The sequence below is a fragment of the Salvia splendens genome, chromosome 8, assembly GCF_004379255.2.
Source record: "Salvia splendens isolate huo1 chromosome 8, SspV2, whole genome shotgun sequence".
In the NCBI taxonomy this organism is placed as follows: Eukaryota; Viridiplantae; Streptophyta; class Magnoliopsida; order Lamiales; family Lamiaceae; genus Salvia; species Salvia splendens.
This window is the reverse complement of record NC_056039.1, coordinates 2,680,466-2,706,594: the sequence shown is the minus strand read 5'-3', so window position 1 is coordinate 2,706,594 and position 26,129 is coordinate 2,680,466. Positions and strand designations below refer to the sequence as shown.

Here is a 26,129-nt window from a genome sequence, read left to right as displayed (position 1 = left end):
ATTTATTTTCTGAAAATGTGTGGCCTACATAATGTGCTACCAAATGGAGCTTCAAATCAATTTCAGTGTAACACAAACATTCATTTCATATAGAGGAGACATGAAAACTGAAGATCTATGTCTAGCTATGTAGCTCGTGTAAGTCTTACAATGCCTCAAGACTTTTTGAAAACCATCATTCTACAACATCTAAACCTAAATAATTTATAATATCAAAACATTCATCGTAACTATTTCGGTTCATACTTAACCGTGGAAAGGTACTACTACCGAGCTGGATACAGACATCATTGAAAGGGAAGCAAAGCTTAAAAGTATCATTCCCGGCCATCTGCAGGTCCAAAACTGGAGTTTCCTTGGTTATCACCGGAGACACCCTCCAGCATGCCTGACTGGCTTCCTGGGAAGCCCATTGAACCGCTCGGACCTGGCTGCCCAGGTAGTTGCAAGCCGTTGGGCCCCCCTCCAAGACTGAAATGGGCTGGAAGTTGCTGCTGGAACTGGAGCATCTGATTCTGCTGGTCCTGAGGCCGAAGAGCATTGAGCTGAAAGGGTGACTTCACAACCGGAGCACCGGGTTGCTGCATTATTGGAGTATGGCTTTGCAGTCCTGGGGCGGTTCCTTGGGTTGCGACTAAACTATTAGGAAGCTGCATGAGAATATCATTTCATTAGGAGCAAGTATTGTGCGTCTCACCAGCACTGGGGTAATATACTTGGGTTACCGTTGCTGATATAAACGCAATATCCAGTAGATTCATAATAAAGCGATAGATGAACCTGTGAAGGCATTCCGGATCCTGGAGGCTGCGCATCAGCAATAGCAGCTAAATACATTAAATTCTTCTGAAGGATAGCTTGGTACCTGAAACATTCAACATGATTGAGGAATCAAGGGTACATTTGGCTTCATTTTTTGACTATATTTGCATTTTCGATACATACTTCCAGAGTAACACATCACTATACCCAACTTATCCTTCAAACACATCACAGTTTTACTAAGAAAATTTCAGCTTCACATCACACTTTCCAGCTTATCTTCAAACACATTCCACCACAACAACTGAAATTAATCCAACATATCCTAAAGGTCTCTGGGTAAATATTGGGATTTCCGTGTTGCATAGCAGCCTCAGGAAGTAAATCCAACATTCACACATTGAAAAAATGGCAATAGAGTAACAAGAGTTCTAGATGTTTTGGATATGACTGCTCCGATATTCACAGAAGAACATGCAAGTGTTAACAAGAAAGACCAAACATAGCTCTACCACAAGTTACTGTACCACAGCTCAAACACGTGCATGAAAGTATCCCGGACATAAAAAAATGCACGACACTAATTTTGACAAACTCTTACGATGCCTAATTCTGTTTCCACTTCTTAGCTCCTCTTTACTTTAAGTAGCATACTGCTCTCAATTATAACTTTTGAGTTTAGATTTCCTTTTGAACATTAACTAATCAACATTGCACACGAGGGCAATGCCATTTTGGTAAAGTGTATATTAAGTGAAATACTAGTAACGAATACATACTATATACAACATCAGTAGATAAAGGTAAGGATATAACACTGAAGAAACACTATTAAAAAGTCGAAAATAGCTAAAGGACAGAGAGAAAGATGATTATAGAGAATATAGTCTGAAATTTAGAATTTCAGAAAAAATACCACTTTATTCATAGTTGGGATAGATATAGTTGTGTATTTCATCTTTGTGCATCATATTCACATATCGGAAAAACTGTAAGTTCTGATATTAGCTTTATTTTCTTTGACACAATTCAAAGCCAAAATTGAAAGAGCTTTTGTTAGTTATGGCAACAACTCATAGCTTAAATGCAACAAATGAGTTCTTCAGCTCTAGTTAAATTTACGTTGTCCACACCATTTAAGAAGTCATTTCAGAAACATTGTACTTGGAAACAAAGGATAAAGTTAAGTGATGACAAAAGTGCTGCAAACAATGACAATGGTAAAGATAAACAATCTTTCTACATGATATCAATTAAACAAACCACAGGCAAACAAGAAGAAATGCGACTCACCTAGCGCACTCTGCTATTTTCCCCATATTCTGATTCTCCAGTATCGCCACAATAAGATTTTTGTTCTCATCCAAATACTGCATCAAGCATAATGATGGATACATTAAATCTTCCAATAAGTCGTTCAAATCCAAGAACAACTAGTAAATCTGTGCTGTACTAGTTAAGCCAACAAGCAAACAAAGCTACACTTATACTGGTTCTTGGTTTTGGAAAAATACAAAAACACGAATCAAAGAGAGCAGAAGGTTGGCAAAAATCAAAACCTTTACAAACAATGCATCACATGGAATCCAATAACACCATTAATGGATGCACAAGCACTTACATATTGGTGTTGGTTATGCATTTATTACTGTTGAAATGCATTTATGATAGTACATTTTAATGGTAATGCCAGTAATCCAATTAACACTGTAGTTATGTTTGCTGAAATCAGCTACTCCACACTTAGTCAATATTTGAGGGAGAAAGATTTAAAGGCCGTTTAAATCTGGACCGTTGATTTCAAATAAGTAGATAGATTGGATCAGGACCGTTAGATCAATGTTAGTTGATTGTATTTTGTTTTCCCTCTTTCAGCCGATCTAATAGGGCTAATGTCTTTGAAAGAGTTCATTCAATTTCTTCTCAGCTTAATACACAAAAGTTCTCTCTCAATCAAATTCCAATTCTTGCAATTTCAGATTCCAATTGTTAACAAATTGGCACCGTCCGTGGGAAGGGTGTGCAATAGGAGTTGATTGTGGCTTGGTGTTGGAATCGAATCCGCAGGGATGATGGCGGCGAGGTTGGAAGCAGAAAAGTTCACCAGAAAGAATGACTTCGGTCTATGGCGGATGAAGATGCGCGCGATGCTAATTCAACAAGGGCTGTCGGTGGCGCTTGACGAAGAGAAGGATACGGCTGAGACGGAGCTTGATGAAAAGGCAGCTTCGAAGCGAGCTGACATTTTGGCAAAAGCTCACAGCGTGGTGGTTTTGTGCCTGAGTGATAAGGTACTCAGAGAGGTCGTAAAGGAGAAGACGGCAGTCGGAATTCTCAAGAAATTGGAGAATTTATATCTTACAAAATCTCTCGCCAATCGATTATATATGAAACAGCGGCTCTATTCGTATAAGTTCTTGGAAGAAAAGGCGGTAATCGAGCAGCTGGAGGATTTCAACAAAGCGATCGATGATCTTGAAAACATCGACGTGACGATTGGCGATGAGGATAAGACGATACTCCTCCTCAACGCTCTCCCTAAATCCTATGATCAACTACGAGATGCTATTATGTATGGAAGGGAGGGAACTATCACATTCTTGGAGGCGCAATCTGCACTAAGAGCCAAGGAATTACAAGCTGCTAGAGCCAGAAGTATTGACTCTGCGTCTGAGAGTCTGAATATCAGAGGATCGAAGGCAAGAAACCGTTCAAGAAGAAAAATGAGGGGGCCAAGCAACCATGGAATGATCAGAAAGAGAGTCGAGTATGTTTCTGGTGCAAGAAACCTGGTCATCTAAAAAGGGATTGCTTTGGCTAGAAGAAGCAAGCCACATCCGAAAATCAAGGTACAAGCACTTCTGACTGTATTGAATCAAATACTGTAGTGGAAGTCTTGAATGTGATCGAAACTATTGATGGTGCATCGTGGATTATGGATAGTGGGTGCAGCTTCCACATATGCCCCAACAGAGATTGGTCTGAGAGCCTATCTAATTCCAGTGGTACTGTCACTCTTGGCAATAATCAAGTGTGCAGTATAAAAAGAATAGGGTCCATTAGACTCAAGATGCAGAATCAGTGTGTAAAGGTTCTTAGTGATGTCAGATTTATACCAGATGTGAAGAGGAATCTGATATCATTAGGATCATTGGAACAGAAGGGCTGTTCTTTCTTTTCATCAGGAGGAAAGATGCTGGTTAGGAAGGGAGAGGATGTGGTTATGACAGCTGAGAGAAGGGGTAGCTTGTACTATCTCTATGCTTCTGTGATTAAGATTCAGAAGAGTGAACAACTAAATCTGGTGAAATCTCCAAGCTTGAAGGTGTGGCATGAGAGACTCGGCCATCCTGCAATAGGAAGTGTCAAAGAGTTAGTCAAGAAACAGGTCATCTCAGCTGATGAATCAGAAGAAATACCCTTGTCAAGACTGCATCAGAGGCAAGGCTAAAAAGCTATCTTATCCTGCTGGTAAGCACATTTCCTCCTCTCCATTGGATTATGTGCATAGTGACTTATGGAGGCCCGCATCTGTAAGCCCTATAGGGGAGGGAGATATTACATGTTCTAGATTGATGATTTGTCTAGGAAAACTTGGATATACATATTAAAGGAAAAATCAGAGGCACTTGATAAGTTTAAAGAATGGCGTAGTGAAGTTGAGCTAGAAAAAGGCTGTAAAGTAAACTGTCTCAGAACTGATAATGGACTTGAATATTTGTCCAAAGGCTTTGATGATTTCTGTAAACATAAAGGTCTCAAAAGGCATAGGACAGTTCCTAGTTCCTATGAACCCTCAACAAAATGGTGTGGCTGAGAGGGCAAATAGAAACATTGTTGAGAGAGTCAGATGTATGTTGCTTTCTTCAGGATTGGGGAAAAGATTCTGGGGGGAAGCTGCTTCCACTGCTGTATATCTAATGAATAAATGTCCATCTAGCAGTATTAATGGTGATACTCCAGACTATAGGTGGTTTGGCAGGAATGCAAGCAATCTGAAAATATTTGACTGTAAGGTGTTTGCTCATGTGAAGCAAGGAAAATTGGATCCCAAGGCATTAATGTGTGTAATGCTGGGTTACCAAAACGGGGTCAAGGGGTACAGATTGTGGTGCATAGAGCCTGGGAATCACAAAGTAGTCATTAGTAGAGGTGATATTTCTGGAAAAGGATATGCCATTTCTGGAAAAGGATATGCCATTTCTAAAAAAGGATATGCCATTTCTGATGGAGTGAGGATAGTGGCTAGTGATGGTACTGATTTTGAGGTGAAGCCTGGAGAAAGGCAAGATGAGAATCAAGGTGTTGGAGATTCTGGTGCAGAAGCTGAAGAATCAGTTTCTGAAGCAGCTGGAAGTTTTGATGATGGACCTGAGAATTCAGCTGACGGAAAGGAGGATCTCAGTAGTTACCAGTTGGCCAGAGATAGAGTCAGGAGAGTTGGCAAGCTGCCAAGCAGGTTCTCTGATTTTGAAACGGTTTTCTATGCTTTAGTTGCTGCAGAGGAGGTTGAGCTTGAGGAGCCCCTCACATATAAGGAGGCCATGGAAAGTAAGGATAAAGACAAGTGGCTACAGGTAATGAGAGAGGAAATGGACTCTCTGACAAGAAACAAGACTCGGATTCTTGTGGATAAAGTAGAGGGCAGAAAACTGGTCACTTGCAAATGGATTTTTAAAAGGAAGATTGAGGCTGATGGTTCAATCAGGTTTAAGGCCAGACTGGTGGCAAGGGGATTTACTCAAGAGTATGGGATTGATTACAACAAGGTGTTTTCCCCTGTCGTGAAGCATAGTTCCATCAGGATGCTGTTGTCAGTTGTAGCAAAGAACAATTGGGAGCTTGAACAAATGGATGTGAAGACAACTTTTCTCAATGGTGATTTGGAGGAGACCAAATACATGGCACAGCCTAAGGGTTTTGCTATACCTGGGCAAGAGATGAAAGTGTGTAAACTTACCAAAAGTATCTATGGTCTCAAGCAAGCAAGCAGGCAATGGCACAAGAAATTCAACTCACATATGTGGTTTTACAAGATCTAAATATGATTCTTGTGTTTATTTCTAGAAGAAAGGTGGAGTGCCAGTAGCCTATCTACTATTATATGTAGATGACATGCTCATTGCAGGATCTTGCAAGAGGGAGGTGGAGCAAGTGAAGGAAGATCTGAGGTCTGGCTTTGATATGAAGGACCTTGGGCCTGCAAGGAAGATATTGGGAATGAGCATAGTCAGAAACAGAAAGCAGGGGACTATTTGGCTTGGTCAGTCTGATTATATACTGAAGATGTTAAAGAGGTTTAAGATTGATAATCTGAAGGAGAATGCAACCCCTCTAGCACAACACTTCAGGTTATCAGCAAATCAAAGGCCTCAGAATGAAAAAGAAAGAAGAGAAATGAAGGTGATCCCTTATGCCAACATCATTGGTAGTGTAATGTATGCAATGGTCTGTATAAGACCAGACGCACATGCTGTAAGTTTGACAAGTAGATTCATGGCAGACCATGGGAGGGACACTGGTTGGCTTTAAAATGGCTGTTGAAGTACCTAAAAGGTGCTGCAGGGTTGGGGATTTTGTATGGAGGAGATCAGAATCATGATGGTGATGCCTTGTTAGGTTTTTGTGACTCAGATTATGCTGGGGATGTAGATAACAGAAGGTCACAATCAGGGTATGTATTCACCATGTATGGTTCTGCAATAAGTTGGAAATCTAGCCAGCAACATGTGGTAGCCTTGTCTACAACCGAAGCTGAATATTTGGCGCTTGCAGTAGCAATCAAGGAAAGCTTCTGGTTGAAGGGTCTTGCAACAGAATTGGGAGTTGTTCAAGGATGCATTGCAATGGGCTGTGACAGTAGCAGCGCAATTGCTCTTGCGAGGCATCAAGTATTCCATGAGCGGAGTAAACACATAGACGTACGCCTACACTTCATTAGAGAGAAGATTGAAGAAGGAGAGGTGGAGGTGTTCAAGGTTAGCACAAAGGTCAACCCAGCTGACATGCTTACAAAAGCTTTGCCAAGAGAGAAGGTGGAGCTTTGTAGAAGGCTGATCATGCTACAGCCGTGTGGTGAGACTGATTGAGTAAAAGGTGGAGATTTGTAGTTATGTTTGCTCAAATCAGCTACTCCACACTTAGTCAATATTTGAGGGAGAAAGATTTAAAGGCCGTTTAAATCTGGACCGTTGATTTCACATAAGTAGATAGATTGGATCAAGACCATTAGATCAATGTAAGTTGATTGTATTTTGTTTTCCCTCTTTCAGCCGATCTAATAGGGCTAATATCTTTGAAAGGTCTCAGCTCAATACACAAAAGTTCTCTCACAATCAAATTCCAATTCTTGCAATTTCAGATTCCAATTGTTAACAAACACGAATTTAAGTTAGAACATAGACAATACAAAAAAACCCCAACAAATGGAAAACTACAAAATCCTATAAATGCGTCATCCATACTCAGACAGCAAAACTTTCCTATTTCGCTTCGATTTGTGAACAAATACGCAATGTATACAAGCCATTTAAACGCTTATGCAAGTAGTTATACTCCCAGCAGCGAGGGGTGTACCTTCTGAATCTGCTCGGTGGAGACGACATTGATCGCCGCCGGTGAAGCTTGATTCATTGTCTGCGGCGCCTGTTGCTGCATTTCTCAGCAATTTAAGCTGAACCCTTCCGAATTACCTCGATAATTAACCTTAAAATTGGGAATTCGGGAGCAATGAAATCGAAAATTTTCTGATTTAGCCGAAGACGAAAGAGTATTTTCCACTTTATGCGCAGCTTGCTAGTCTTCTTCCTCTTCAACCTGTTTTATCTGATTTCATAAATTATTATACTTTTTCTGAAAAATTGATAAGTACAAAAAAAAAAGGAAAGTTATGGGGAGTCAAGCCTTGTTTCTTTTTTTAATGGGGGATTAAAAAATATCAGCAAAAGTAAGGGACCAAAAAGAAATTACAAACAGAAAGAGAGGCCCATATAATGCTTTTTCTCTATTTTCATCCTAATCCGAAAATCTTTTCCCTCCATTTATCCAAAAGCACACATTGCCATCTTCACACGCGCCATGCCTTCACTCCCCTTTCTTCACAAATTCTACCGCTCTCCTTTTCACGCAACAGCTCTCGGAATCTCCACCACCGCCGCCGCCAGCACCATCACCACCACAGCGACTGCTAAATTCGTTCAATTTCAGCTCCGCATAGCTCCTCTTAATTTCCGCGGCAAGGCTTTGATAGCAGCGGCTGCTTCCGGAGACAGTAGTGTGAAAGGCGATGATCATCCGTCTATTGTTCTGGACAGCCTCAGAGTTCTGCAGTGGGATCAGCTCTGCGATTGCGTGGCTTCATTCGCCGGCACGACGCTTGGCAAACAAGCCACCAAGGTGGGGTTTTTTCTATTTTTGTACTAGAATAGAGTTAGCATTCCTCGTTTGTTCTGGACTTTTTATTTGTTCCGGGTTTGGGAGAGACGCATGAGCCTCATGCGTCTCCTTTTAATGAGACGCATGACGATTATGCGTCTTTCATAGAGACGCATGAGGGTCATGCGTCTCTCTTTTTTTTCGTTTTTTTTTTAACGACGCATGAGGGTCATGCGTCTTAGGGAGAGACGCATCTCCCTCATGCGTCTTAGCCCATATATATTTCGTCTTAGCCCATATATATTTAATGAGCTTTCGAATTTATGAAACCATTCTTGGTTGTTTCTCTTTTATAGAAACATCCTTGAATGTTTGATGTTTCACTTTCGATGTGGGACAAAATCATTCTTGGTTGTCTATCTTTTATAGAGACATCCTTGAATGTTTATGTTCCACTTTCGATGTGGGACAAAATAATTCTTGGTTGTCTCTCTTTTGCATTATTTTGTCCCACATCGAAAGTGGAACATAAACATTCAAGGATGTCTCTATAAAAGATAGACAACCAAGAATGATTTTGTCCCACATCGAAAGTGAAACATCAAACATTCAAGGATGTTTCTATAAAAGAGAAACAACCAAGAATGGTTTCATAAATTCGAAAGCCCATTAAATATATATGGGCTAAGACGAAATATATATGGGCTAAGACGCATGAGGGAGATGCGTCTCTCCCTAAGACGCATGACCCTCATGCGTCGTTAAAAAAAAAACGAAAAAAAAGAGAGACGCATGACCCTCATGCGTCTCTATGAAAGACGCATAATCGTCATGCGTCTCATTAAAAGGAGACGCATGAGGCTCATGCGTCTCTCCCAAACCCGGAACAAAAAAAAAGTCTAGAACAAACGAGGAATGCTAACTCTATTTTAGTACAAAAATAGAAAAACCCCCACCAAGGTGAGTGAATATGCATATCATTATATCAATATCATTATCCAGTTGTATTTGTTTGTTTTTTATTCATAATTGAATTTATAATGATCGTGTTTATATCAATAATTTTATAACTGCCGAGTAGTTTAATTTAGCATCAGAGCCAGGTTAATCAAATTTCTTTCTGATCCGTGATTGAGTTAAATGAGGTTTAACATAGTGTTGTGGTACATCGTGTTATTTAGTGCATGATTCATTTGAACCTAATTGGTAGCTACTGTAGTCAGGGGCGGAGATAGGATCTTAAGAATGAAACTTATGTACTTAGAAACAGGTTTGGAAGGCGAAGTTACAATATCAATATGCTAAATTTTACATGGGAAAAGGATGTAATATTACTTGTTGCGCGGCTACGAAAAATTCAAACAAGCAAAGATAGCTTGAACATTTAGTTATCTTTTTTTTGTTTGTTTAGTACATTGTGTTATTTTTTGCATGTGCAGGACCAGTTATGGAATTTGAATAAAACTTATAAACTTAGCATAAGGCTCCTAGGAGAGACCAAAGCAGCTGTGGAGATGCACAAATATGGAGCCATGACAGATTTTACTGGCATTGATGTTGCTTTGGTATGGTAATTTTGTACTTTATGATGCATCAGTTAAAATAATTTGTCGTGCGTGAAATATGCTATATCGGGCACTATAGAAATACAAGTGTAATAGATTATAATTGATCGATAGTCCTATTTAATTCCTTGACTATTCTTTATTTTATTCAGAAGAAAGATGGAATGAAATCCTTTTTCATTCACCTTTCTTCGTAAATGGAGTAACACAGTAGTACAACACATGTTAACTGATCCTATTTTATTTGAAGGTTGAAACTGGCATAAAATGTGCTCGTAGAGGTTTTCCTGTGAGTGGGAGTGAAGCAATGGCTCTTGTAGTTCTTCTACGACTTGCAGAAACACTGCAATTCAATATCAAAGCTGCAATAAAGGAAGATTCAGATTGGTTTATGAGGTTTATACCTCTATCAGAATTGGTACCATAATTGTTGGAGTGACAGAATTTCATTTTCAATTGTTTGTGTAATGGTATGGAATTATGCCTTATTGAGCAGTTATGTTGCAGATTACGGAACTTGTTATTAGTCAGTCTTTGATTAAGTTTATAGAGCAACTTGTAGATGAAGATGGCTCAGTAAAAGATTCTGCGGTTGGTCAATATTGCATTTACATTTACCTATTTGGCATCTAGTTCACCTTCTGGTCGATCATGATGTTTTCCTGTTTCAGAGTTCAAACTTGCGGCAATCACGTGATCGAGTGCGGCATCTTGAGAAAAAGGTAAAGTTATGTACCATCTTAAGCTGTGATAACACTTAAAGTTGATGGAATATGTTAAGTGATATTTGGCTTGGGATATGGAGTATTGGTTCTATTGTTGTGTGTATGAAGCTAGTGAAGTCCATTTAAGGCTGACTAATTCATAATTTTTTTAATATTTCCATCATTCAGTTATACTTGTTGATGGAAAACGTGATCAGAAATGAAGCAAAAGAAACGTCCACTCTGGTAACATACTCCTTCAAGAAAATTACTTGTGATGTACTGATGTTTTCTTCATCTTTTGCACCAAATCCGCTTACTTCTTATATATGTAAAATAGTGAGAGTGAAACCTTTCATATGTAGATTATAATATATTCGAACTTTTTTGTAAATTTGTGAATATATAGGAAATATGTAATATTGATGGCAGATGGTGCATAAGCTCAGTTGCTGCAAGGAGTCTAAATATTGAGGGATTATTGTTGGCAAGGTGCGATGATTTCTTTCAATATTTTACCTTCACAGTCTATGAGATTAACACTGATGATTAGTCTGCTAATAGCTGACCTGCTATAGTTATGGCATTCAGACATTGTAACACAAATTTTAAAAGATAAGAGACATGTTTGATCCTGTTGTGCAGACATTGTAACTCTTTTTGGGAGATTTGTAGAGCTTATCTTTTTGCTACATCATAGTTATTGATTAAGGCATTATGTCGAATTTGAGACAGCAATTTAAGTGAGTTTCATGTCAAACTACCCCATTGATTTCCATTAAGCATAAAACTTTCAGTTTCAGACAGTAAATTTTTTTGGTTAATACAACTTAATTAATGTTATCAATCTCGTATGGCGGCTTATGGCGGTTCGCCTAAAAACAGCCACAGGGATATGGCGTATTAGTATGGCGGATATGGCGGTCAATAATTAAATAAATAAAATAATACTTATATATTTATATATAATTCAAAAATTAGAAAATAATAAAAATATAACATCTAAAACTATTAAAACAAATAAAAAGCATAAAATACAACTCTAATCTCCATGTTTCTTGCATAATGCCCCATTCCTAAATGCAGTACACACGCAATGTTGTCAAATGGCAGATATGGCGTTGCTATGGCAGCGCCGTGGTACTATGGCGTTTCCATCACCGAACGCCATGCCATAGCGCCATGGCACCGCCATATCTGCTGTTTGATAACATTGAACTTAATTTATCAATTAAACATAGTTTTGCGTTAAAAGAGTCACAAAATTTTCAAAGACGTAGTACACCACAATCTGCTATGATCTTCCACTACGAACTCATGTAAGAGAAATAATACATTACTATAGTGGTGCAGGTGCAGGAAACCTCATTGAGCCTCTCTCTGCTGTTCCACTTAATGATGAGCTGCAGCAAGCAAGAGATTCTGTTGCAAAGGCAGAGCAGGAGGTTCTTCTAAAGATAACAAAGAAGGTTCTGATAAATTTCTTGAGCGACTGCACTTTTCTTGTATATATGTACTTCAAACCTAATCTTATTTTCTATTTCTTGTTCAGATGCAAATAGATTTGAATGACATTGAAAATATATTCAACAGCATTATTAAGATAGACACGGTATGTCAAGGAACCGAGTTCTGGTTGTAAGTTGCATTGTCGTGAGTACTATTGCTTAATTATAGACCTCTCTCTTGTGGAAACTACTTTTCTTCTTCTTACTAGCCCATAAGAAATGCTGTTTTCCCACAATGATTATTGCCTGCGTAAATTACTTATTACAGCTAGTAATATTTAAATTGTGAAATTAGTTCTATCAGCTGACCGAACTGATTTCCTACACAGTGTTTTGCAAGGAATATTGCCATTTAATTGTTGATGACTGAAAAAGCATAACGTATATGTGCCATAGAGCTCCATAAATGGGGATAATTTCTTTATTAGCATAATGCTACTTATGTCCATTATGTGTGTGCGTGTATAATATCTATGCATACATGCTCGAAATATTGTATTTATATATTTATAATGTGATACAGATTAATGCTAGAGCAAAGTACAGCATTTCCTTTGAGGGTGCATGTCCTGATTTATATCTGCCAAAAGATAAAGATAGAGCTATTCATGCTGAAACCCCATCAGAGGAGGAAATTTTATCAGAACAAACTAGGAGGACGTGGATTTTGTATCTGCCTAAAGCTCACCATCCGTTATTGCTTCAGAAGCATCGTCACAGATTACAGATGGCCATGAAAGATCTCAGTAATGCAAATGCTGTACGTTATGCTTCATTTATATTCATGTCTCTTCATACAATCATATTTCAGATATATATGTATAGGACTGGAAGAGAACAATCCTTAAAAACATTATCTGGTTTGATTTTACTTGCGCACTACATGGATGGTTAAGTGTTAGCATATGATTTTTACAAGGTTCACTACCACACATAGCTTCTTTCTGTTCCTATGTTTTTCTAAGTTTTGGATAGGGATGTAGGGGAAAGTGAAGGAAGAATGACCCATATTGTGACATTGTCTTGTTGGGTAAATATAGAGCTCCTTCGGGGTAATGAGCCTAAAGAGAATGTTTAAGTGACGGAGCCTGAATTTATTAACTGTACGACATGGCATGTGCTTTTATCATGTGACTTGCAAATGGCTGATAAGACAGTTACATGTGTCGAACTTGCTGCGGATGATCTAGCTTCAGGAGCTACTATTAGCATGACAAATACTGCGAGAAATCATCTTGATGGCCCGTTTGCTAGTTACATCTTCACTTGGTGCTATATTTTTCTCCTTGTTAGTAATCGTTAGGGTGCAGTAGAGCATTCCCTTTAGTGGCATACTCAATACAATCTTTGTATTACGGTTTAGGGTGTGATTTGAGATCTATAAGTTCCCTTGTAATCATATGCTTTTGCCAGGAGATCAGGAGAAGGAAACAGCTTGGAGGATCTGCAAAGTTTAAAGAAGATTTGAATGTATCAGCTTTGGAAATGCAGGTAAAAACCTTCACAGAAAAGTACCCTGCTGTTTCAAGCATAGCTACCAGGAGTATAGCTTTTGTGATCTCTAAATTGTTATTTCAGGTTGCTAAGTTGAAGCAAGTTCGTCCAGTCCCTTTCGATATATTGATATCCCAGAAAACTAGAGTTCTGATTATAACTGGCCCCAACACCGGAGGCAAAACCATTTGCCTGAAAACAGTTGGATTGGCTGCTATGATGGCAAAATCAGGTATGTTAAATTTTTTTGTTCTTTTACTTTTCTATATATTGATCTCATCCAAGGATTATCATATACCAAAGTACCAAACATATAGCTGATGATTTGTTTTACTTATTGTGTTTTATCTCCTAATATGTGCTGATGCTATCAAGGTCAATGACATTACTGTAGGTCTATATGTTTTGGCTTCAGAAGGGGCAAAAGTTCCCTGGTTTGACTATGTACTTGCTGATATTGGTGATGAACAGTCTCTATCTCAATCTTTATCTACCTTCTCTGGCCATCTAAAACAAATTAGTGTAAGTTGGCAACATAACTTCTTTTGTGTCATGTAACTGGATCCTTAGATTAGTGTTTAGTGTTTACCTTTCATTTGTAACTGATGGTGATTATGAGGTGGTCCCTGTGAGAACTTTCCCCCTTCAATTTCCCTGGTCATGATGTAGCAACATGAACTTCAACTGTTCAATAACACTCAAACTGGATCAGTACTTTGTTATGAGATGTACTGAACTCTATTTATTATATTCGTGCTCATAATACTTGATGAATTGTAACTGCTTTCCTGATTCGTTCCCTTGTTGAAACTCATTTTTTAACTCCTACTTTGAACCTTACAGGAAATCAAGTGTCTATCTACCAGTCTGTCGTTGGTGCTCTTGGATGAAGTATGGAATTTAAATTATACACTCTTCAGTTCATGTGTTGAAAAGCAGTTGACATATTTTTTATTAGAAAATAGTATCAAATAAAAACAAGTGAGCCATGATGGACCTTTTTTTTAATAAAAAGCATGCTGATAAATACCAATTAATTTGTATTTTCTATCAACATTTTTAGGTAGGTGCAGGGACAAATCCTCTCGAGGGAGCTGCCCTTGGGATGTCACTGCTGGAATCTTTTGCTGATTCCGGGGCCTTGTTGACAGTTGCATCTACACATCATGGAGAACTCAAAAGTCTTAAATACAGGTAACTTATGTCAAAATGAAAATGACACATGACTGTAGTCAATTAACATTTGTTTTTTCACCTATAACAGCAATAATGCCTTCGAAAATGCCTGCATGGAGTTTGATGAAGTGGAGTTGAAACCAACATACAGGATCCTCTGGGGAGTTCCAGGTTTGAAATATCTACTGTTTGTTGGCCTAGTGAGATGCTATGCTGAAATTTTTGAGCTCTGGCACACAATTTGATTTTCATCTTGCTCCTATGGCCACTTATTTCTTCCCTCTCCTATTTTGTTTTGGTTTTATTAGCAATAAATATCCAGTATCAACCGCTAATTCTTGTTCCTGCTTTCTACATTTACATTCCGAAGCTCTTTGATACACTTAATTTGCATCAATTTTAGGACGGTCAAATGCTATCAATATTGCTGAGAGGCTCGGACTGCCTGTTGAAATTTTGAGTAATGCGCGCAAACTATATGGAGCAGCTAGTGCAGAAATAAATGAGGTATTTGGATTTGGTTTAATGAACACTTCAAGATTGGTTGCCTATATAGAGGGCACTGAATCTCCCAACAAATATACGAGATTCAGTCTTCAATAGATCACGTATTCTCATATCCATCTATGACATTTGAACTTCAGAGATTTCAATGATTATTGAGGAGTTGTTTCTTGAATTCTTTACAGCTTTGCAACTCTATGTCTTTTCTTGGTCACTGTTATTATCCTTTCCCCGAAATAAACTAGTAGTTAATTTCCCAGGAAGGTGATATCCTGACTGTGTCAACTTCGCCAAGATGAATTTATTACAACCCTGATAAATAAATAGATATTAGTTTGAATGTCCATAGCTCTAGAATTTGTTGTGCTTCAAGTAAATAAATTGTGATTCTTATATACTACTCCCTGTGTCCCATTAAATATGAAACGTTTTCCTTTTTGGATTGTCCCATTAAAAATGAAACGTTTCCTAAAATGGAAACAACTCTATCTCTACCTTTTCATCTCTTTTACTTTACTCTCTCTTCATTAACACACAAAACAACACTACATAAAATCTCGTGTCGATTCCCAAATGTTGCATATTTAATGGGACGGAGGGAGTACTAGTTCGTCAAACACATTCAATCTGGCGAATTCATTTCCAATTTTAGTGCAGGTAATAATGGATATGGAAAGATTCAAGCAGGATTATCTTGAAAAAGTTCATGAATCACAGCACTATCTGAGGTGAGAAGCTTTTTACAATGACAAAATATTTTGTGGTTTAGGTTAGCGCGGGCGATTCGACATATTACCGGCAAATTCAGCACTGAATATAGTGTTAAGGCCTAAGGGAAAATGTGCTGGGATTAATTTCACTTACTGTCTAATGATCTTAATGGCAACTGTTAGATGCTGGGAATACTTCCTTCCCAAACTCACCATACGTACAAAGCAAGTTTGCTAGAACTACGCTTGAGCTGGGCATTTTTGTTGAACTGGTTGTTGGTGCAGAAATAATTCCTTGTTTTGGGGTTCAGGATTTCAAAGAAACTTCACCAGAGTCTACTGTTGACTAGAAACAGAGTCACAGAACATGGGATAATGGAAAAACAAAGAATGGTGCGAGAAATATCCAAGATGGCTGCTTCAGCACGTTCCACCATGCACAAGAATCTGCGAGAATCTCGATCACGTCCTACTCCACTGCTCAAACAAACTAAAGCAGAGATAGATAAGCATGCTTCAAATATTTTTAATCAACATGCTGCTGCTACAGGTGAAAATAGAACTTGTGTGGCTACTGAGTCTTCCGAGCCTGTGGATAATACCAAGCAGTCAATTACAGGTAATCGAGTTCAAAACATCGGTCCAATCTTTTTATGACACCACCACTCTGCGCCAAAGTCAGGTGCCTTGCTTGTTTAATTAGGCATTACAATTTGGTTAATATTGGGAGCAAACTCGTAATTGAACGGATGTTATCAAATAGCAGATATGGCGGTGCCATGGCGCTATGGCATGGCGTTCGGTGATGGAAATGCCATAGTACCATGGCGCTGCCATAGCACCGCCATATCTGCCATTTGACAACATTGCGTGTGTACTGCATTTAGGAATGGGGCATTATGCAAGAAACATGGAGATTAGAGTTGTATTTTATGCTTTTTAATTGTTTTAATAGTTTTAGATGTTATATTTATATTATTTTCTAATTTTTGAATTATATATAAATATATAAGTATTATTTTATTTATTTAATTATTGACCGCCATATCCGCCATACTAATACGCCATATCCCTGTGGCGGTTTTTAGGCAAACCGCCATAAGCCGCCATACGAGATTGATAACATTGATTGAACCAGAGGAGAGCCCAAGACATCCCCATCTCAAATAACTAGTTCTTACAGTGTCCATTTTCTTTTTGTGTTTGTTTCACATTGCAGAGAAGAAAATTAAACTTCCAAAGGCTGGTGACATGGTGAATGTTCCTTCGCTCAACAAAAAAGCTGCAGTGTTGGAAGTGGATCTATCTAAAGAAGAAGTAGTAGTTCAAGCTGGTTTCTTGAAGGTTAAACTGAAGCTCGCTGATATTGTGCCCTGCTAGCCTTTGTTTCCTTTCTCCTCGAGAAGATAGACATACTCAATGAACTACTACTGTTAGATTTCTTTTCTTTTTCAGTTTGCTTATCGTAGCTATGTTTAATCTGCTGGAAGAGATGTAGATGTGCTGCTGGATATATGATACTTTCTAGTGTACAAATGTTAGTATCTGTCCAATTGGTAAATTGTTGTATATATAATGCATGTGCATTAATGGGTAGCACATTTTTTGGCATAATAAGTGCACATGTTTTGGCTGTACCTTTTTCATATGTTTGGTGCAGCACAAGAGCTTAAGCAGATACTACTAAACAGTAAGTATATTTTAGGAAGTGATCCCCTTTCTAGCGAACAATCCAAGTACATTCATATAAAATTGGTGACGGTATCTTGTGGCTTATTTTTATTTATCATCTACAACTTTACAGGTTATCAGATAAAAATGTCCAACTGTGTCATGGTTGATCTAATCTATGAGTGAATTCTCACATTCACCTCAAATTTTTTTTTTTTTAAATTTAAGCAGAGAACTCACTACATCTCTCATTGAGGGCCTGATATCTGGAACCATTTCTGTGCATTTTAAAGCAAGATCCACCATCTCCACTGCTTCTTGCTGGTCCTCTCTCTCCCAGTGCATGATTTCTTCATCCAAGAAACCGAAGTGATGGTTGTAACCATGTAGTGTCGTCCTTACCCATGAGACAATATCTAAGCCCTCATCAAAGCTGGGATCCACAGGTAATTTTCTGCAAAGAAGCTCCAGCAAAATTACACCATTGCTGTACACATCACATTTATCCGTCAACCTTGATGAGTATGCATTCTCTGAAACGAAAACAGTAAGGCTTTATGAGGTTAGATTCTTGAAAAAAAGTCTTGATTTCTGAACATGTTGTAACTGTTGAAATCCACAAGATAGTAGCATAGAATATCTGAAAGGTAAAGATTAGCCGATGCTTACCTGGTGCTATATAGCCAAGTGTTCCAACAATTGTAGAATCTGTTTCGTCTTCATCAACATCTGAATCCAGTTTCGCTGTCCCAAAATCTCCAATCTTCGGTTCAAATTCAGAGTCCAGCAGTACATTGTCTGATTTAATATCTCTGTGAATGATTGGAGGTACACAATCATGGTGAAGATACGACAAACCTTGAGCTATTCCAAGAGCAATACGGCATCGTTGCTCCCAGGTCAAAGCTACCCGAGGCAACCTCTTGTGCAGCAGATGATAAAGAGTACCTTCAGGCATGTATTCTGTAACTATGTATCCATATCCATTCCTGATGCTGTATCCTTCCATTCTAAGTATATTTCTATGCCTGACTAGGTTCAAAATTCTCATCTCCGTGTTGGATTTTTCCTCAGTTAGATCCACCTTCTTAATTGCCCAGTGCTTTTTTGATTTCATCGATTGTGCTCTATAAACAGTTCCATGCTTGCCTCTTCCAATCACATATTTATCACTCCAACCTTCGGTTCCACGAAGAATGTCAACAAATTTCAGATCATCTGGTAAGTCTTCGTAGCTTGATTGATCGTGCAACAGCGACTGTTCAGGAGTTGATGCGGTACGGTGCCAAAAACGAGTTACTAACACATATATGGTGGCAAGAAGGCATGCTGTCAAGAAAAATGATCCGGTTATTATACCAGCAAGGAGGCCTCCTCGATGTGCTTTCTTGTGACTTCTGCAGTTGCCGCCATTTATGGATGCTAGGCAGAGTCCTGGATTTCCGTCAGATGTTCCGGGATGCTCCAATGGCTTTGCCCAAGCAGCAGGAATTTGGCCTGTGAGTTGATTATATGATATGTTCAGAAATCGAAGTGATTCCATATTTTTTGCCTCTGATGGTATCTCGCCTGAGAAATCGTTGCTTGAGATATCAAGAATCTCCAACTTTTTGAGATTGCCAATGCACCTGGGTATTTCTCCAGAAAACTTGTTACTACTGAGGTTCAAGCTACTAAGATCTTTATTCAGACTGCAAGGAAAGTGACCCTCAAGCAAATTGTCCCCAAGCTGCAGCACTTGAAGTTTTTGGCTACTCACAGAAGCATTGGGGATCATGCCTGTCAATTTGTTGTCCTGAAACTGAATGATCGACAGTGATGCTGAAGAAAGGATCTCAGACGGGACGCCTCCCTCAAGTTCATTCTTGCTGAGGTCTAGTTTGTCTAACTTTGGACAACGACTCAGCTCGGGTGGAATTTCCCCTGTCAATCTGTTTGAAGAAATATTCATTTCTACCAGATTTTGAAGTCCCCCAAATTCCTTAGGTATTGAGCCTGAAAACTTATTGTCTGAAAGATCAACAGTTGAGAGATTGCTCCAGGAACCAAAGACTGTTGGGATAGGTCCTTCAAACATGTTTCCTCGAATATTAAAATATTCAATGCTGGATGAATTTTCCAGCTCATTCGGTATGCTTCCTTGCAAGCTATTGTTGTCAAGAGACAATCTAATTAGAGACTTACATTTGATGATTTCTGTGGGGAAACTGCCTACAAATTTGTTGTCGCCAAGGGTGAAACGTCGAAGACGGTTGCCAGAACATGCAGAGAGTGGAAGTTCTCCCGTGAACTGATTTCCTGTAAGATCCAAGATATCCAAACCAGGAACGAGATTCTTGCCCAGATCTGATGGAATCACCCCATCTAAGTTGTTTACAGCCAAATTAAGAGTTGTAAGGTTGGTCAACTTGGTAATACCAGGTGGTACTCTGCCTGTCATGCTATTATTGTAAACGCTGAACACTTGAAGAGAGATCAAACTTCCTATACAATCCGGTATAGGGCCCTCAATATGATTGTGACTCAGCATGAGAAACTCCAAACTCCGGAGACCACATAACTCAGGAGGAAGAATTCCACTGATGTTGTTTTCGCGCAAAACAACATCTGTTAGAGAAGTGCAGTTTCCAATTCCCTGGGGTATAGGACCACTGAGCCTATTTTTATAGAGATTCATGATCCGCAAATTCCTGAGATAAGAAACTGAAGCTGGAATAGGACCAGTCAAGACGTTTTCTGATAAGTCGAGGCGAGCAAGCTTATCACATCGCCTGATATCTTCAGGAATGCTCCCATTGAACTTGTTTCCAAAAAGCATGAGGCTCGTTATATTCCTGAGACTCCAGACGGACATAGGAATTTGCCCTTCAAAGTTGTTTCGAGCAAGGGACAGTTCGTCAAGTTGCATCAGCCCCGTGAAGATATCCTGCTCCATTACTCCTCCAAGCTTGTTAATAGATGCATCCAGGAATCGGAGATCCCGACAGTTGCTTATGGACGTTGGCAAGGAGCCATGGAATGAATTGTTTAGCAGAACCAGTTCAACAAGTGGGCATCTTGATGGGAATTGAGGTAATGTGCCGTTGAATTTATTCAAATCCAAATAGAGATACTTCAAATTCAGAACTGAAAACAGCTCACTTGGAACTTCACCGCTCAATGAGCTCGCGTTCAATGCAAGATATTCAAGACGTTTGCATTGGCCTACCTCGGGTGGAATCGTGCCAGATAGCTTGTTCCCACCCAAGCCGAGCGCCAGAAGCTTGCCTGGCTTGAAAACATCAGGTGGAATTGGTCCTGACAGGTGATTGTTGTTGAGATTAACATCGATAAGCTGACTGCAGTTTCCAACCACAGTAGGAACTCTTCCACTGAAATTGTTGCTGCTGAGATCAATAAGTACCAGATCAGGAACCCCACACAAGAACGAATACGAGTCTTCTAGAACCCCGGTGAGCCCGAACGCCTTCAGCTCCAACTTTTCCACTCGAAAATCTATGTCATTTGAGTAGCAAGAAACACCAGGCCAGCTGCAGTGTGCAGAAGCTGAGGTGGTTGGGTTCCATTGCAGGAGGGACTTTGAGGCCTCCGGCAGACTGTCTCGGAACCGGAGAAGCTGCAGCGCAGCTTGAGGCTGCGAAGCAGATGGGAGTGGGACAAGAAACAGAACATAACCAAGAATCACAATAAACATATGGGTAAGCTTGTTTGAATCAATAGGTGATTTAGAATTCGAGTGTTATCGGATTTTGTGTGTGTTTGTTTTTGGTAAAAATGGTCATGGACATGGATCATGTGATGAAGAACCAGTGTGCCTAAACATGTGTGATTTGTTTTGTTTTGTGGAGTATATTTTAGAAGGAAAGATGCTTTGAGTTGAAATGATTCTAAAGTGGTGTTGGTCCAAGAAGAGCTGCTAAGTGACAACAACTCTCATTAATTTTTTAAGGTAACAGTTGTCCATGAGCTTTCCACCATACTATTTGTCTATATTTTAAGCTGCGCATGTGCTTATCGTTTTATTATAATTTTGTGGTAACGTCCAACTTTTTTGGCATATTGTGATTTATATTGGATGGGGATGTTTCCGTTTGGTGGGGGTGGGTGTTGGGGTTTAGTTTAGAATATGAAGGAAATTCCGTAGACTAGTGCTCGATTCTTGAGACAAAATAATATTGAGATATAATATGAAATATATTAATACGATGAGGATGAAAAATCGTCCGACTATTTCAATCTCATCAAAATGGTGAGATCTATAATCGCAATATTCACTGCAACATAATATAGACACAGGCCAACGAGCTCGAGGCGTTTGGTTGTCATGCCAACTGAACATAAGATTATAAATAAAGAGGGAAGAAGTTTTGGTTGATATTAACAACCGAACGACCCCTAGTGTATAGAAATTTAGAACTATTTTAGAAATTTATATGATAGTGCTATATTTTTATAAATGAAAATTGAATAAATATTGAAAGGGGAAATTGTGCTAACTTCATATGTGGAAGGGGATATTTAAATCCCGCATTCAAACTAAATGATAGTACAAATAATGTGGGTTGACGCGTGCGGTATCACATACCGTCTTATTTTTTGGTAAATTAATCATTTCATGAGAAACTGGAGTAAAAAAGTGGTCGGTATAATTAATGAATAATGTAGTGCTCTTAATATTCTCTCATTATAACACAAAAGTAAAAATATTCTATTCAAAGCTACTAAGAGTACATTTTATATGAATAAAATGAAATTTAAATAAAATGTAATTTAGACAGATCTATAAATTCTAGATATCACGAAGGGCAATTTCATAAATTTCTATAAAGTTTAGGTTGTGAGTTGAGGACCAAGTTTTTTACACTCTTGTCATTTTTTTCTTGTTCTGGTTTTTCATATTTAAATGACATTTAGATGATATGATGACTTAGGTATTAGTAGTAGTTTATTTTTATGTTATATGTGCAAATTTGATGTGGCAGGTTTAGAATTAGATCTATAGAAGAGTTTATAGGATTAAATTTAAGATCTTTGAACTTTTAAAAATTATACTCCACCGTTACATCATTTTGTCCGTGGTTTTGTAATATAAATGCCCATTACATGTTGAGCTAGACTTTATGGGTGTCTCACATAATATATTTGACTATTATAGGTCGGTTGGTATGAAATCCAAAATGCCTTCATTAACTGTCAAATTTTTTAAAAACTAAATTTGGGTTAGTTAGATCCAACAGATCATGTTGAAAAAATGATTTTCGCGTTATAATTAATCTTATTGTTGAAATAAAGGGGGTATATACTTTCATTTTCTTTCCTTCTTTTTGACATATTCTCTAGAATAGATAACCGTGGGTTTTGGGAAAACCCCGTATTGTGTGCGCGTGTTTAAAAACGATTTAGCGTGCATTTTTTTTAAGAGTGATGATAAACAACCAAATTTTGTACAACCAAAATAAGATTATATTAGTAATTTTGATGTATTAATTATATATTAAAATAATAAATGTAGTTAGTGGACATGTTAAAAAGACTTTATTAGTCTTTGGGCTCATTTTTTATTTTTTATTTTTATATTTGAATTGTCTCTATTGCTTTTCAAATTTGGCTTAAAGTATTCATTAATTACATTTTATGGTTTCAAAAAAGTAAAAAAATTATACACAAATCATTAATATATGACCATAATATTATGCAGATTCCATGTACTATATATGTGTCTATATATTTTAATTAAATGCATAAATAAATTAGTTTGTTTCTCAAATGCACTAGTTTTTAGTTGTACAAAATTTAGTCACATAGATTTATTATTTTTTTAAATGTGCACACACACCAACGTGTTTTTCCTAAAATTGTAATGTACAAAAAAGTCATTTTTGGAACAATAATTGTTTAGCTTCTCCAAAGTAGATTTAAAATCCAAAATAATGTCCCAAAATTTTGTGGTTATGAAATATGGATGGGCCTAGCCCGATGACTGAATACTCAAGCCCTGTCATCTTGTGTGTGGTATGTTGAAAAATGAAAATAGGAATCCATTGGGCTATTGCATGGAACTGGGGTAACAAACATCGATCCAATTCTTTTCACCATGCAATATTAGTGGCCCAGTTTAACTCTCTCTTTGCAGCAAGATCTGCCCCCTCCGTTGCCAACTGAGCTACGCCCATACCGGTCTGTTTAACTCTCTCTGAATATATGTACAGGGGAAAAAAGAAAATAATTAAAAAAAGGTGGGGGTAGAATGGGAAAAGAGAAATGGTTGGTGGGGGAGAGAGAGTGGTTGTTTCCTTGGGGGTGGTAGCTTTCGAATCACAAACAGAATCCACTGTTGGTTGGTGGTCCATTTTGCAATTATTCTCTTGTTCCTTCCCTGGAAGCATTCTTTATTTCGAATAATTTTTTATAAACCAATATAAAATTTGATTAAATTTTGTTATCTGGTAAATTTAAAATCAGTCCTAATAACCATAAAGTTTGGATTGGTTATAAAACAATGTTGTCTAGTCTTAAAAAAACAATATTGTTTGGTTGAAAAACGGCAACCGTTATTGCATGTAGATATTCAAATAATTTTTTGCCGATAGAAAAAAGTTGCAATCAAATCCAAATTTCATTATTGATTTTAAAAATTGCTAAGACAAAATAAAATTTAACTAATTTCATAATTTTTCTGACAATTCGAGCTTTTTGCTTAAATTGCATAATCAGACACAAGTTTAATATAGTTTTGTGACTATCTATCTTATTGACTGGCTCGCTGAATTATATTCATGTTTTTTTATGAATATAAAACGAAACCCATGTTGAATAATTAAGTTAGGTGCACTGAATGGTGCTTTTCAGACCCAAGTTTAAAATCACAAGTTAGGACAACAAATTGTTTGTTAAGTTCACTTTTGCATTATTATTTATATTGAGTAATGTCATAGCACTGCAATCATTGAAATGAAGATATTTAACAACCTAACAAGTAACAAGCTCTTCTAAATTAGTATGTACCATATTTTCAAATATCTTCAAGAAATTCAAACTAAAATTTGTTGCAAATGTGAATATGTCTTTGACAATAAACAGCCCTCAAGAGATGGATATGTGTTAGCAAGGTGATAGTTCAAAAAAAATTAATAGCATATATAAACACAAATTTTGTAATTTCAGACACCTTGTCCCTGAAGTTTTAAGTTTTATTTATTAACCTTTTCAGGATTATTATAAAATAATTGTTTGGAAGGATAAAAAAATAACGTGATATATGTTACATTTATAATATGGAGCAAAATATCTCAATTGAAATGAAGGGATGATATTGGCCAAAATTAAAAGCTTATGGAATTAAAATGTATTTATATCCATGTTTAGGGGATCCAATTAAAATTGTTTGAGTGCAACTATCAAGTGTAACAAGTTGTGAAAGTTATATTTGTACATGTGGATCTAATTAGAAGGACTATAATATAAATTAAAATTATCAAATTATTCTAGTAGTTCCTTTTCTCAAAATTTGGAACATTCATGAATTAGTAAAATTTAATCACCAAATTGGCAAATTCAAAGAAGTTGCCAACTTCTAGCAGCAAAAAAAAATTGCGATTGAGATTTATATGAGGGGTATAATTGTCTTTACAAAAACATTTGATAGGGACTTGCCATCAATTCTATCTCATTCAACAGCTGTCAACAACCCCTCCATCATTAATTAATGAGTCCCACTCAAAAAAAAACAAAAAATAAAATAAAAATAAAAAATTAATGAGTCCCACTCCATTTTTCCTTTCTCATATCTCACTCCCATCCTCACCCATAATGCTTCAACATATATCTATATTCATTTGTATAAATGTTACTCTAAATATTCCCTTTTATTATAGAGTCATTAATGTCAATATTCATCATTCCATGAAAACAATAGGGAAATGAGATTATTTATGCAACTATTCTGGTTATATATATGTTGAATGATAATGGTTGCTAAATTGAGTCAAAGGATGGTACAATTATTTCCCATTTCACCTCATTCCATATGAGATCTAATCAACAACTCAATTATTTAAGCATGACTACCACAATGCAATTCTCTTCATTTGTCATTTCAAGACTACTTTCCATGTCTTGTCAACATCACATTAAGTTTTTTGGCCTTTGATTTTGAAAAGTTTTGGTCTCAACCCTAAAACAAGCCATTCATGGTTTTGATGACTTTTTTGTTATTACTCCCTCCGTCCCGGGCTACTCGCTCCTTTCCTTTTCGGCACGGAGATTAAGGAATGAGTGTATAGGAAAGTAAAAAATTACGGCTGTAGGTGAAAATTTTTACTATAAATGGAAAGAGTGCAAGTAACTTGGGACGTCCAAAAAGGAAATAAGTGCGAGTAGTGCGGGACGGAGGGAGTATTATTCTTGAGTTAGTGATCCATTATTAACTAGAAGTGCCCACTTGATCCGAAATTGAATTGGCGATTTTGATACCAAAATTGATAGCTTTTGAACTACGACATTACTAATTTGAGTATTAGTTTCTAGATTATATTTTTAGTAAGAAAAATCTATGAATAACAGCTGTGTTTTTTTAAAATTTTCTTGGCATATATAAATAGGTGATTTTGATTCATAGGAAAAAGAAAAGTAATGTTTTATCGAATACAAGTGTACTTAAAA

The 26,129-nt window shown here is 37.5% G+C and overlaps 3 protein-coding genes across 4 annotated transcripts; 1 reads left to right on the top strand and 2 right to left on the bottom strand.

Annotated features, from left to right (window-relative positions):
• Positions 1 to 60: 60 nt before the first annotated feature.
• Positions 61 to 7,618, bottom strand: LOC121743840 (GRF1-interacting factor 2-like). Of its 2 annotated transcripts, XM_042137216.1 has the most exons (5): positions 7,339 to 7,618; positions 3,879 to 4,112; positions 2,056 to 2,132; positions 781 to 865; positions 61 to 650 (listed from the first exon to the last, which is right to left on the bottom strand). In XM_042137216.1, the coding sequence occupies exons 2-5, from the start codon at positions 3,942 to 3,944 to the stop codon at positions 318 to 320; spliced, it is 561 nt and encodes a 186-aa protein (XP_041993150.1). In that variant the 5' UTR covers positions 3,945 to 4,112; positions 7,339 to 7,618; the 3' UTR covers positions 61 to 317. The 2 variants fall into 2 exon arrangements, with proteins under 2 accessions (XP_041993150.1, XP_041993149.1); XM_042137215.1 differs by lacking the exon at positions 3,879 to 4,112 and having other exon boundaries at positions 7,339 to 7,615.
• Positions 7,619 to 7,795: 177 nt separating this feature from the next.
• On the top strand, positions 7,796 to 17,370 carry LOC121744055 (endonuclease MutS2-like). The gene is made up of 20 exons (XM_042137496.1): positions 7,796 to 8,157; positions 9,576 to 9,701; positions 9,952 to 10,119; positions 10,209 to 10,292; positions 10,373 to 10,423; positions 10,595 to 10,651; positions 10,815 to 10,897; positions 11,751 to 11,874; positions 11,958 to 12,017; positions 12,437 to 12,673; positions 13,327 to 13,404; positions 13,492 to 13,639; positions 13,802 to 13,929; positions 14,251 to 14,298; positions 14,471 to 14,601; positions 14,672 to 14,754; positions 14,987 to 15,090; positions 15,745 to 15,815; positions 16,109 to 16,416; positions 17,017 to 17,370. The coding sequence occupies exons 1-20, from the start codon at positions 7,840 to 7,842 to the stop codon at positions 17,175 to 17,177; spliced, it is 2,568 nt and encodes an 855-aa protein (XP_041993430.1). The 5' UTR covers positions 7,796 to 7,839; the 3' UTR covers positions 17,178 to 17,370.
• Positions 17,371 to 17,494: 124 nt separating this feature from the next.
• On the bottom strand, positions 17,495 to 21,398 carry LOC121744054 (leucine-rich repeat receptor-like protein kinase PEPR2). The gene is made up of 2 exons (XM_042137495.1): positions 18,138 to 21,398; positions 17,495 to 18,001 (listed from the first exon to the last, which is right to left on the bottom strand). The coding sequence occupies exons 1-2, from the start codon at positions 21,160 to 21,162 to the stop codon at positions 17,670 to 17,672; spliced, it is 3,357 nt and encodes a 1,118-aa protein (XP_041993429.1). The 5' UTR covers positions 21,163 to 21,398; the 3' UTR covers positions 17,495 to 17,669.
• Between the last annotated feature and the right edge of the window lie 4,731 nt (positions 21,399 to 26,129).